The sequence below is a fragment of the Chrysemys picta genome, chromosome 22 (genome assembly GCF_011386835.1).
Source record: "Chrysemys picta bellii isolate R12L10 chromosome 22, ASM1138683v2, whole genome shotgun sequence".
Classification (NCBI taxonomy): domain Eukaryota; kingdom Metazoa; phylum Chordata; order Testudines; family Emydidae; genus Chrysemys; species Chrysemys picta.
In genome coordinates, this window is record NC_088812.1 from 8,721,719 (window position 1) to 8,733,972 (window position 12,254).

The following is a 12,254-nucleotide window of genomic DNA, read 5'->3' on the forward strand; positions in this document are numbered from 1 at the left end:
GAGTCAAATATTCTAGGCATTGTACAGATGAAGGACGGGGCACAAGAAACATCCGTAAGCCAATGACTGAGTGGTAATGTGAGACACACCTCTGGTTAGTTTCACGATTTTAATGCTTTGGGATTTTTTTAGTTTATTGGTTTTTGTCAACAGTTTTGTTAACACTGCTTTCAGGAGAGGGCTGGGGTTTCTCTGTGTCTGCTTGCATGCTATGATAGATAGATAGATAGATAGATAGATTAGATGCAACTCCAGCTTCATGCAGGTTGTTCAGGATCCCCCGGCTTCCTAAGAAGAGTATGGCCTGAGCTACTGCATCTTCTCTTGGATCTAGTGACTGTACCGTCTTGCTCTGTCCAAAACACGCCATCTCACAGCATGTCTTTCCACATTTCCAGCTCACTCTGTCACAGATAAAAGGCTTTGATCAAAAATCAGGGATCAGGCATAGAAGTAAATGTTTGTGACTGACTTTAACGGGCTGAGGGAGGGCTGTTAAAAAACGTCTTCGCTGCAGTTCCTGTTGCTCAGGTTAGCAGAAGGAACTTCCTCTGACATCCGGGCAGCAGGCAGGAGCATCTGTGCCTAAGGGCTTGGGGTGTGTTGCGGGGGAAGGGAGGAAGGAAATCTGGAACCCATAAGCTTCACTGATGTTTGCATTACCTTGCACTGTTGTATTGGTCTGCGCTTGGCCCCTCCCCCAGCCCTCCCTGCCCTATCAGCAAAGGACATCCACAAAGTTATTCAAATGTCCCTCCTCTCCTTAGCCCTCCCCCCCCCCAAAAAACAAAAAACCCAAAAAACCACCCAGCTCCTTGAAGGTTGGGGAGGCTCCGAGCCTTGAGGAAGTTTGGGAAGTCTGGCCAGTGGACACGTCAGGGCTGTACTCCCTGGGCTGGCTTTGTCTGCTTTCCAGGCTGCCTCTCCAGATGCACTGTGGCCTTTGCAGGCCCTCCATCCTGTGAGGTCCAAGGCCCCAGTGCCTGCCAGGTGGGAGAGACTCCTGGGCTGAAGGGGATCAGTTCTGAGAAGATGAAAGAGGAGAGCATGTGCCCAGACTCCCCCGAAGGCAGCCTGGTCACTAGTGAGGAGGAGGGCGAACGGCTTCACAAGAAATGTCTCCGCAAGCGTGGCCAGATGGGCAAACCCGTGGAGGATTGTGGCTCGCATTCTCCGCAGGGCAAGCGCAGCAAGCGCAGCCCCGTTCCCCAGTCCTTCGAGGACGTGCACACTCAGCGGGTGATCGCCAATGTACGGGAGAGGCAGCGCACCCAGTCACTCAACGATGCCTTTGCCGAGTTGCGGAAGATCATCCCCACGCTGCCCTCCGACAAACTCAGCAAGATTCAGACCCTCAAGCTGGCCGCCCGCTACATAGACTTCTTGTACCAGGTGCTGCAGAGCGATGAGCTGGACCACAAGATCACCAGCTGCAACTACCTGGCCCACGAGAGGCTCAGCTACGCCTTCTCTGTCTGGAGGATGGAAGGGGCTTGGTCCATGTCAGCATCTCACTGAGCCTGCAGGATCCAGCCAACAGGTATGTATAACACGCTTCCTGCTGCCCGGCGCCACCGAGAGCATTGCCTTTGCATCCCTCCCTCCTGCCTTCTCCGGGCCCCTCCCCGGCTGTATTTGTAGCTTCTCCAGGGGAAGGAAATGTCATCTCTCCCCCCACCCCGCCATGTGCAGTGCGTTTGAACAAACCCCAGACGCGCGACGAGCCCGGTGCTCAGGCGAGGTAGCTGACCCCGAAGCTAACAGGATAGCTTTCATTGCCAAGCCGCCACTCACGTTAATGGGACCTTGGAGGGATCTGAGCAGCAGAGCCCTAGAGCAACTGATTTAATTTACCAGCGACAATGGGGGGTTGTTTCTAAGGGCCAGCTAATGAAAGGTTTAAAACAGGAGTTTAAAATCAGAATTAGCCTCTGATTGTAGCCCGAGAGTGCGGTTTAAATCAGGAGCAGCTCTACTGAAATCAATACACCAGTGTAAGAGAGACCGAATCAGGCCCAGCTACGGCACCGAGCACCCCAAATGCAGCATTCTTGTAAGATGCGGTCCCCGATTCTGAGCTCATTGCACTGGTGTAAATCAGGAGTGACTCCGCTGAAGTCAGTGGAGTGGCACAGGGGCCAAGGCCTGCAGAGGCTGCCCCGTTACTCTCCTGGAGCACTGTTTAAAAGGGTAGAGAACAGTAACCTCCTCTGATCTGATGGGAGCTCAGCCTAGCTGTAGTATGCCAGGAATAACGTACTCCCGGGAGGATGCGGGAGACATGGAGTTTCAGACGCATATTGCTGCAGACATTGCACTGAGTCGGGATATTATATGCATTCCAGCCTCACGCAAATGCCATCCAAGGACTCTCTGGGCTTCAGGCTCTGCTCCTCTCAGCCACTGACAAAGGAGAGCAAAGACCTATCAGCGAATTACTGATTTCTGACAGCCAGGAGCTGCTGCAGGGGCAGAGAGAGTCCCGTGAAGTGCACTAAGGGATATGGGGAGGCCAGGGCAAGGAAGGGTGACAGCACAGCATCCGCAGACCCATCCCAACCCCTTGCCATCCCTGGATAGCCGAGACAACTGAGAAATAGTAATAACAATTAAAGCCAACTCCTGGGAATGGCAGCTGCAGTCATCTCCTAGGATATAAACCTCTCTAGAACACAGGGCCGTGGGCATTGCCAGACTGGGTTCAACCCACAGTCCATCTAGCCCAGTGTCCTGACTCCGACGCGCCCAGCACCAGATGCTGCTGAGAAAGGTGTAAGAATCCTGCCGTAGCAGATGTGGTCTCTAATAATTAGCTATCGGCTGACGCCCCAAAGCCCTTCCCGGATGTTGGGTAGCATTAATGACAGGGGCTCTGGACATTCTCATTATCCATAGAAATGACCGGTCCCTTTTTCCAATCCCCCAAATGGACGCGCATCCAGCTCACGGCAGCCACCTTCCTGCTCCATCCCCGTGGATCGGCCCAGGTCCTCTTTCCTGGACTCCCGGCCTCATTGCCGTGGCCCTCGTGCTGGGATCAATATGTCTGGCTTCCCTTGGATGCTGACAGACAGGAGAGTGGAGCACCTAGTTAATCAGCAACTGGCCGCTCTGCCTTGTGTCAGTCCGGCTCCTATGGTGCACACTCGTCTAGGTTGAGGCTAAGCTCATGAGGAACACGTCAGTGTTATTTCTGCTCCCCCCGGGAGATGCAACCAAACTTCTCAACATGCAATGACCCTTCTCCTTTGATTTTTATTTCTAGATATGAATTCTTTTATTAGGACCTGATCCAGCATGTCTCCTTACTCAAATACATTGTCTTGGGGGCTGGATTCCCCTCTCAATGCCCCACTTTCAGTCAGGAGTAAATCCGCTGAATTCAATGGAGTAGTTAGCTCAGAATCAGACCCATAATGGTGAGTGTGGGCGGGATCAGGCCCTTCACGGGTTTCAATGTAAATATGAAGCTACAGACCCTTTTTGTTAAACAAACATCAAGGTATCAGATCCGCCTAATGGAATCTGTGCCCGCTCCAGTGTGTATGAAACCCACACACCACTGTCAAGCAATTATCCTTCCTCGGATAACAGGCTTTGTACACAGAGTGATCTAAAATGTGAGGTGAAAGGCAAGAGCTCAGTTCTGGAGGGACTAGCAGGGAGCTGCGAGTATGGCCTCTGTTTAATGGCCCGTGGCTTGCTCACCCTCTCGCCTATGCCAGGAGATGGGGAAGCCTGGCGCCCAAAGCCTCTTTCTCTCTTGAACCACCGGAAGGTCAAGTCCCGTGTTCCTCCCCGCTCCCCGCTTTGTCAGTTTCATCTGATCCTGGACTGGGCTCCCCAAAGGCAGGAGTTGGAGCCAGAGTTTTACTTTCTAAATTGAACCAAATCCCGGGTGATTCCTGGGAAGGGGCATCAGTAATCTGAGGTTTATGCAGCAGTGACTGGAACTCTCTGCCGTTCCATACAGCACCCCTCTGACCAGTTACCTCTGCACCTGCTGGGTTCTCAGTCATTGCTATTGGAACCATTCATTACTTAATGGCTTTGGCTGTTAGGGCCAGAATTTCAACGCTCTTTAGGTGCCCAACGCAGCAGATTGGCACCTCGTGGGCTCTACAAATCACAAAGCAGGTTCGCTGCTGAACTCCCACCAAAAACAATTTTGGGGCCCAACTTGAGACCCGGCTCCTCACTGCCTCACCTGGAGGTGCCCGTCACTCTGCAAATCAGCGGGGCCAAGCAGCGCAGAAACAACACCTGAAATGTGGCCTTTGGCACCCCATTTAAACTGCTCTTTTTGCAAACCGGGGGTGAGGCGTCTCATGATGGGCACCAGTGAAAACTCGGCACAGAGAATCACAGGCAACTTCTGACCATTTATTATTTAATTGAGTATTTATTGGGCTGTTCCAATGTGATGCCCAAAAGCTCGCTGCTCCCTTTGGCTGTGGAAATCCCCTGAGCTCCATCCCTGACCTCAATCACTGCCAGTCTCTGCGTTGTGCTTGCCCAGTATCTGGGTGCTCCATTTCGGTAGGACCCTCCTCTGTTTGCTCTGGATAGCAGTGCAGTGAGAGGGATTCCAATGGGGATTTATCACCCCTCCCATGCACTGGGGTCTTGCAAATCACCACAGCGTTATATTTGCTCCTAGTCCTGCGCCAGTTCTTTCCACCGCAGCAGGGTCATGGCTTCATTGCACGCTCAGGCAGCGGATGCAATCACTGTTGGGCCTTTAATCAGGATTCATGGAAAGAGAAACCGCCTTAGGTCACACACTCCAAAGGCACCATTGTCATAAAATCGAAACAGTCCAAACGAGAAGTTAAAAGTATTTTCAGGTTTTATGTCTACCCCTCGGCCCCTGCTCTGAGCCGCTCACTCACACGGGCGCGTGCACACACACACCCTGGCACCTGCTCTTCACCTCAGATCAATTTTTGTTATTTTACAATGGTGTTTCCCTGTTGTTTAAAGATGTTTGTCTCTGTCCTGTCGCTGTGAGGCACTCAAACAACCGGGGAAGCATGGAAACAACCTGTCTCTGCACAGAATGCCGCTACATGGACATGGTAGTACACTGAAAACTAGAGTTGGTTGCCTCTTGTGCCTGTCACTGTGAGGTGTGGGTGCCCACGCAACTACAGTGGGTGAAATACAGTCAGATGGCAGGATGTGGCTTTTAAGTTGACGGTGTTTCTTTAAGTGTCCTTTATAGGGTCATAAATTTGTTAGTCTCTAAGGTGCCACAAGTACTCCTGTTCTTTTTGCGGATACAGACTAACACGGCTGCTACTCTGAAACCTCTATAGGGTCGTTAACTATTAGGCCTAATTAGCACTGATTTATTGTGCAATCCCAGTGAAGTTAGTGCTGAAAGTGACTCTGCTAATGTAATACCAGGGTGAAGATGGTCCAGTAGTAAGTGTGACTGCTGGAGGCAGCAGTTTAAACACTCAGACAGAGAAGTCAGAAGGCGAGTTTTGTTCCTATGAAGTTAATACGGACAGATCTGTTATTGCTCCAACTGGACAGTGTAGCAAACATTTATTAGTGGTGAGTTCGCAGAAAGTTAGCTCAGTCTCGGTCATCTACGGCTTGAGCGAAAGGCCATTTGAGTCAATGCAAAGAAACTCTATGACTTCACTGGGCTTTGGGTCAAGACAAGCCGCTAATGCCCTGCGTGCTTTGGGTTGTCTCTAGAGATGGAGTGCTTTCCCATGCTGTGTGCCTCAGCGGGACATCTGAGAATGAAAGTCCCTGGCATCAATGGCCACTTTTTGCAAATGCTGAGCCACGTGTCAGCGTGAATGTGGGTGTCGGGCTTCCTAAGATGTGCACGTCTGCATCTGTTTCTGGGACTGCGTGTGCATGTAGTTAAACTGGTCCGTGTTTGGCAGGGGTTTCGTTCCTATGATAAACCGATGAGTGAAAGCCCCTTCAGTGAAATAACTCTTGTAAATATCCCCCCAGTCCTGTAAATACAGAGCTATTGGTGTTCTTAATAGTCCTGTTTCATATTCAGCCCAGATGGCTCCAAAATGCTTGCTAGAAACCCTGGTCTTTTTGTGATACATTGGTCTCCAAAATGGATGATTGTTTGTACTGTGCATTCCTGCCACAATGATACCAACTGACAGCTCCAAGTTAGGCAGGGAAATAATGGGCAGTGGAACTTACAAGGTAGAGGGCAAAAGGAAGAAACAGCAGCGCTCAGGGAAATGCTCTTTAGTTACAAAGGCTGCATCTCTCTCGCCGGTCAGTTAGCGAATGCAGTGTTTGCAATGGGGCTGTCATTTCATAATGCAAAGCAGCTAATGCCTACTGAGTTTGCAGTATACTTGTCTCCACTGGAACCTTGCCTATTAAATATCAAAGGCCGCTGAACAGCTGAGTGTGCATATATGCTTGTGAAGCAGGAGACATCATTGGGGGTGAGGAGGGAGCCCCTTGGCAAGAAAAGTGAATGTTTGAAATCCACCGAGCTCGCAATTTTCAGAAAAAAAAAAAAATCTTGAGCGCATTAAAACTGATGCCTTGTTCCTTTTCCTGATGAATGGGGAGAAAATGAGGGTATAATTTAAAATCTCCAGGGAAAAAAATTCTGGAGCTGTTAAGGGTGATATTCTCTGACTGACTTTAAATTGGCTCCTTGGATTCATTGTATTTTTACAATGCCCTTACACAGTTATCCAATCTGAAAAGCCTCTGATGGAATTCAGCACTTGCCTTTTGAGGACTGGTGCCCTTAATCGGAGTCTGCTCTGTAGGATAGTTATTTCCTTTCCCCCTATTTTAGAACGAGGTCCTACAAAATAATGCTAAAGCATCAGGCAACAAAGGGGAAGATAAGCGGGAGGCTTCCTCCTCCAGATCCGCGCCTGCTTGGGCAGCCGATTTGGGACAATGTCATGGACTCAGGAAAAGGCAGTGAGATCCTGCCAATGAAAATCGTGCTATGGATCAGGGAAACAGAATCCTGTCTGATTGGTCTGGTTGGGTACATCAAAATTATAACAGAAAGAAAGAAAGAAAGAAAGAAAGAAAGAAAGAGAAAGGTCTGTGGCAACTGTGTAATGCTATTCAGGGGTAAACCATTGGGGTTACACTGCTGGAAGTGAGAGCCCTTCATACACTTTGTTCTTAAGTATGAAAGTTAAATGGTCCACAGGCTCTTCCCCATGTGAGAGGGGGCATCTGGTATGGGGTTAATTGGGCAGCCACAGGGGGAGAGAAGTGGAAAGTCGAGCTGGGGCTCTAGTGTCAGGCCGGTGTTGTTTGCAGTTCTGCCTTACCGTTTGGCTTTAAAGTGACAAAAAGGATTCTCTCTTCTGTAATTTCCCCAGCTGTGCTGGGTGTTTATGTGACTCCCCAGGCCCAGACTGGCCTGGTCTGGCTCCTATGGAGGATTCTGCTAAGCCCCCACTGCCCCACAGGGGGGATTTTTCTTTGCAAGGCTCTAACCCTCAGTAACAGTCAGACATTAATAAGGGCCTTTTCCTCTGGCTGGGCCAGAGCAGAACTCAAGTAGTGTCCTGTGGGTCCATACCTGTCTGTCACCTTGCTGTTTTTACAAGGCTGCCCATCACCATGGTGCTGCATTTCTCTGCACTTTTAACACGTTCACTAGGCCACAAGAAGTAGCAGAGAGGGGTCTGTTGACAGTAGATTCCTTCCGTAGCGATGTTTCACTCTTATTGCTGCAGAAATAGTAGACCAGATTTTCTTTGTGTTTTATTCTTCTACGTCTTTTGCTTTCTACAGTGCTGGCCCTGTAGGGTGCATGTTAAATATAGAATCCTAGGACTGGAAGGGACCTTGAGAGGTCATCTAGTCGACTCATGGCAGGACTACGTATTATCTAAGTATATCCAGGGGTAGAGCCTTGACTGCTGTTAATTCTCAGTGCTTCCTTGCCTTCAGTGGAGCTATGACAATTTATACCAGCTGTTGTTTGCCTCAGTTGGCTGTGCCGGGTCCAGACCTGGGTCTGCGCCTGTGCAGTGCTCTTCACTACCTGTCTCAGGTGGCCCCTTGCTCTCATGCAGGGCACTGATGCTTTCACCTTAGCCTGCTCAGTTCGGTGGGCAGTGGTGTGTGGCTACAGCTGCGTCTGCCTCTGCCCCGAGCAGGTGCTCGCAGGGTACGTCTACCTTGGAAGAAAAGACCTATGGCATGGCCCCTGCTGTGTCTCTAGGTCTATGGGGGCTGTGATCGCAATAGCCCTAGCACCTAGGCCTAGCCCAGCATTGGCACCAACCCCTGACTGCTGGACCAGCAGCGGGGCCCCAGGAGGGAGACCAACATGTCAAGGATTTCCTGCACGGCTGTGGGGCTGCTTTAGACCATCTGACTGGACAAAAGGCTTGGGGGGAGGCTCCCACAATGGGGGGTTCAGTGACTGTTGGAACAGCTCAGGGGGCTCCTGTGTCCTGGTTGGTAGAGGAGAGCAGGGAAGAGCTCTGCAGCCTTGTGGGGCATTCCTGCAGTGTTCACGCTTACTCTCTGCCCTCCTGAGTGTCGCTTCCTGCCCCCTTCCCGACGTACACAGGTACATCCCCCACCCCCATCCTCATGCTGCATGGTCAGTGACCAGCCAAGTACCCTGCAAAACACCACGTGGGAATGGCTCTGTGTCCAGAGTTGGGGAGCAGCCAAGTTCTTATGGGCCACTGGAGTCTCCACCACAGTCCCTCTGATCCTCAGGGCCCTCGGCAGAGGGAGCCGACCCCAATGTCCCTGCTAGGAAAACCCAGCAGAGTCACCTACAAGCTGGAGCCAATTTCTCTCCCATAGGGAGTGGATCTGAATTCAGCCAAGTGTGGGGGTGCGTGTGTCCCCTCATTCTGGCCCCTGCACTTCATTCCCATCCTCTTGATGGATTATAAATACACAGCCATCAGGGATCAAAGGGATCTGGGCCTGAGAGAACAAGCTCTTCTGGGAGGCACCAGGGAGCTCTGAGCTGGGACAATTCATTTGGCATCGCATCATTTTTTCCAGCTGGGTAAGAGGTACCGGAGGGGCAGGGCACATCCTGAGTTGTGTGAGGGAGGGGAATAAGGAGCAATCACTCCACTGCATGTGTGCGCATGTGGATTCATGGATTCTAAGGCCAGAAGGGATCATTGTGGTCATCTAGGCTGACTTGCTGTTCACACAGGCCAGAGACCTGCCCCCAAATAATCCCTAGAGCCGCTTTTAGAAAAACTTCCAATTTGGATTTAACATTTTTCAGTCACGGAGAAACTACCATGACCCTTGGTAAGTTGTTCCCGTGGTTAATTACTCTCGCTGTTAAAAATGTACGCCTTATTTTCGGTCTGAATTTGTCTGCCTTCAGCTTCCAGTCACTGGATCACGTTAGACCTTTCCCTGCTAGATTGAAGAGCCCATTAACAAATATTTGTTCTCCATGTAGATACGTGCTGTAGAACTAATCAAATCACCCCTTAACCTTCTCTTTGTCAAGCTAAATAGATCGAGCTCTTTGAGTCTATCATTATAAAGCGGGTTTTCTAATCTGTTAATCATCCGCATGGCGCATCTCTGAGCCCTCCAATTCATCCACATCCTTCCTGAATTTTGGGCACCAGAATTGGACATAATCTTCCCGCAGTACCAGTGCCAAATACAGAGGTAAAATAACCTCTCTACTTTCATTCGAGTTTCCCTTGTTTATGCATCCCAGGATCACATTAGCTCTTTTGGCCACAGCGTCGCACTGGGAGCGCATGTTCAGCTGATTATCCACCATCCAAATCTTTAACAGAGTGACTGCTTCCCAAGATAGAGTCCTCCACCTTATAAATACGGCCTGCAGTCTTTGGTTCCAGATGCATACATTTACATTTAGCTGTATTGAAACACATATTGTTTGCAAGTGCACTATTTACCAAGCAGGATGACCAGACAGCAAATGTGAAAAATTGGGACTGTCCCTATAAAATCTGGACATCTGGTCACCCTATTACCAATTGATCTAGATCAGTGACCTGTCCTCTTCATTATTTACCACTCCCCCAAGTTTTGTGTCATCTGCAAACTTTATTAGTGATGATTTTATGTTTTCTTCCAGGTCATTGATAAAAATGTTAAATAGCTTAGGGCCATAACCAATTCCTGCAGGACTTTGCTGGAACTGTATCCGCTTGAAGATCTCCCATTTACAATTACATTTTGAGATCTATCTGTTAGTCAGTTTTTAATCCATTTAATGTGGGCCATGTTCGTTTTATAGCTTTCTAGTTTTTTAATCCAAACGTTGTGCGGTACCAAGTCAAATGCCTTATGGACGTCTAAGTATATTACGACAACACTAGTACCTTTATCAACTAAGCTTGTGATCTCATCAAAGAAAGGTATCAAATTAGCTTGACGGGATCTATTTGTGTGAGGATGTGAGGCAACAGTTGGGGTTTGTCAGTACCTTTTCCCAGCTCCACTTCTGAGGAGCATGCTGATTAGTAACCAATCATTGCCGATAATTAATAACAATTGTCATTTCTACAGCCCCTCCCCCTCAAAGCACTTTGCAAACACTCGGGAATGAGGCCTCTGGATATACTGTCCAAAAAAATGTGGCCCATCTCTAGCTGCGAGTTCCATGGTGCCTGTCCAACCCTGGGGGAGAGGGGGTTCTTCCTTCTGCGCTCATGAGTGAAGTGCATTGAGTTCTGTGAGTGGAAGGGGCTGTAGAAACGCAAAGTGACCCTAGTGATGGAAAATTCCATTGCTCTTGTGCAGCAGAACTGTCGTGGGCAGTCACTGTTGTGGAGGCAGCTCTCAGGAAACTGGGGCCAGTCCCAGACTACGCTGTATTCAGTGGGGAGAGCAGTGCACCCCTCCTTCCCCTGCCCCCCGGGGCCTTTATTTGGACGTTGTACTAGCTGGAGCTTTTTCAGGGCATGTGCCTTCCTTCCTAGCTGTAATGAGTTGCAATCCTGAAGCCTCGAGCCATGGATGTGCAGATCACACGTGGTCTGTGGTCTGACAGGCTGGGCCACAGCCTTCCAGCCAGCAGCAGGAGGAAGTGGATGGGTTAGTTGGGCAGAGAGGAGTTCAGAGGGCCCCCCGCGGCTGTGGAGTAGCTTAACAAACGGAGGGCTGTTGTTGTCAACAACAGGGGCTCCTATGATTGTGGCCCGTTTCCAAAGCTGTTTTCTCTTCCTACCGGCATCGCCTCATTCTTTGGCCAGCTACTCTGCACCCCGGCACTGATCTTGGCCAGCCAGGCGCTGGGAACACTGGAAGATGCCACTGCTTGTGATCCTCATCATGGAGCAACATGGCCTCTCCAACCATTACTGCCAGTGGACTCCCCTCTGACCATCCATGTTCCTAGCCTGAGGAGGTTTTGGGGATTCGGGGGCATCAAAGGGTCTAGAGGCAGGTTTTTCAGGGCTTGGCTAATTTCGCTGAAAGAAATGGCCTTCCCTGTTCCCTCTATGGGAGTTCCAGACAGTAGTTTCAGTGACACCTTTTATCTTTTTAGTAAAGTGCACAGCATTTAACTCTGAGCCGTCCCCACGGGGTGAGGGTGGGTGGATGGGTGGGGGCTGGGTACTGAGGGGTGGGGAGGGAGGGAAGCGCCAATACAAAGCAGGAAGGCAAGTACTTAACATTGGTCAGGATTAAAGTTAAAACACAGATAAAATTACACAGCCTTGCCCTAGTGATCAATAAAATATCCACCGGTTTATGATCCCTGCAAGGAATCTGGCTCTTAGGATTTCAGCTGCATTCATTTAAACCCAAAGGAATGTCTTTGAAACTAGTCAGTGTTTCCTATCTGAATGGCATGGAAAAGGCCCTGGGATCTGACAGAGAGGGACTGAGCCGCATTCATTAATATTTTTGCATTTAATTTCCTTTAAAAAAGTAGGGGGGTGAGACGCAAAAAATGTCGAATGAGCCATTAACATGTCTGAATAACTGTGGGGTGACTCTTATCTGCAGGAGGTGTTACCTTTAATAGCTCTCTAGTCACACCCAGCATACTAATACTGTCCCTTTGCGTCCTGTTAATTTTTTGACGAGCATCATGAATGGGTGTTTACTGCTGTCACTGCAATAGCGCCTAGAGGATCCATTGGGCTGGGCATTTTGTAGCCACATCAGTGGGGTTGGCCCAGGCCCTGCAGATTTGCTGTCTGAATAGGTGAGACAAACAAGGCAAGGATTAGGAGCACTTGTGGCTTGTTATCCCTAGTCGCAGACGGGGAGCTGAGGTCCAGAGACTCCAGGTA

At 49.8% G+C, this 12,254-nt stretch overlaps 1 protein-coding gene across 1 annotated transcript in view; it reads left to right on the forward strand.

Annotated features, from left to right (window-relative positions):
- The first annotated feature begins 823 nt into the window (after positions 1–823).
- LOC101930897 (twist-related protein 2-like) overlaps positions 824–12,254 on the forward strand; it is a 43,728-nt gene continuing 32,297 nt past the window's right edge. Inside the window, exon 1 of the mRNA XM_005312358.4 lies at positions 824–1,540. Within this exon, the coding sequence (XP_005312415.1) occupies positions 1,033–1,518 (486 nt within the window). The 5' untranslated portion in view covers positions 824–1,032 and the 3' untranslated portion in view covers positions 1,519–1,540. The remainder of the gene's footprint in view (positions 1,541–12,254) is intronic.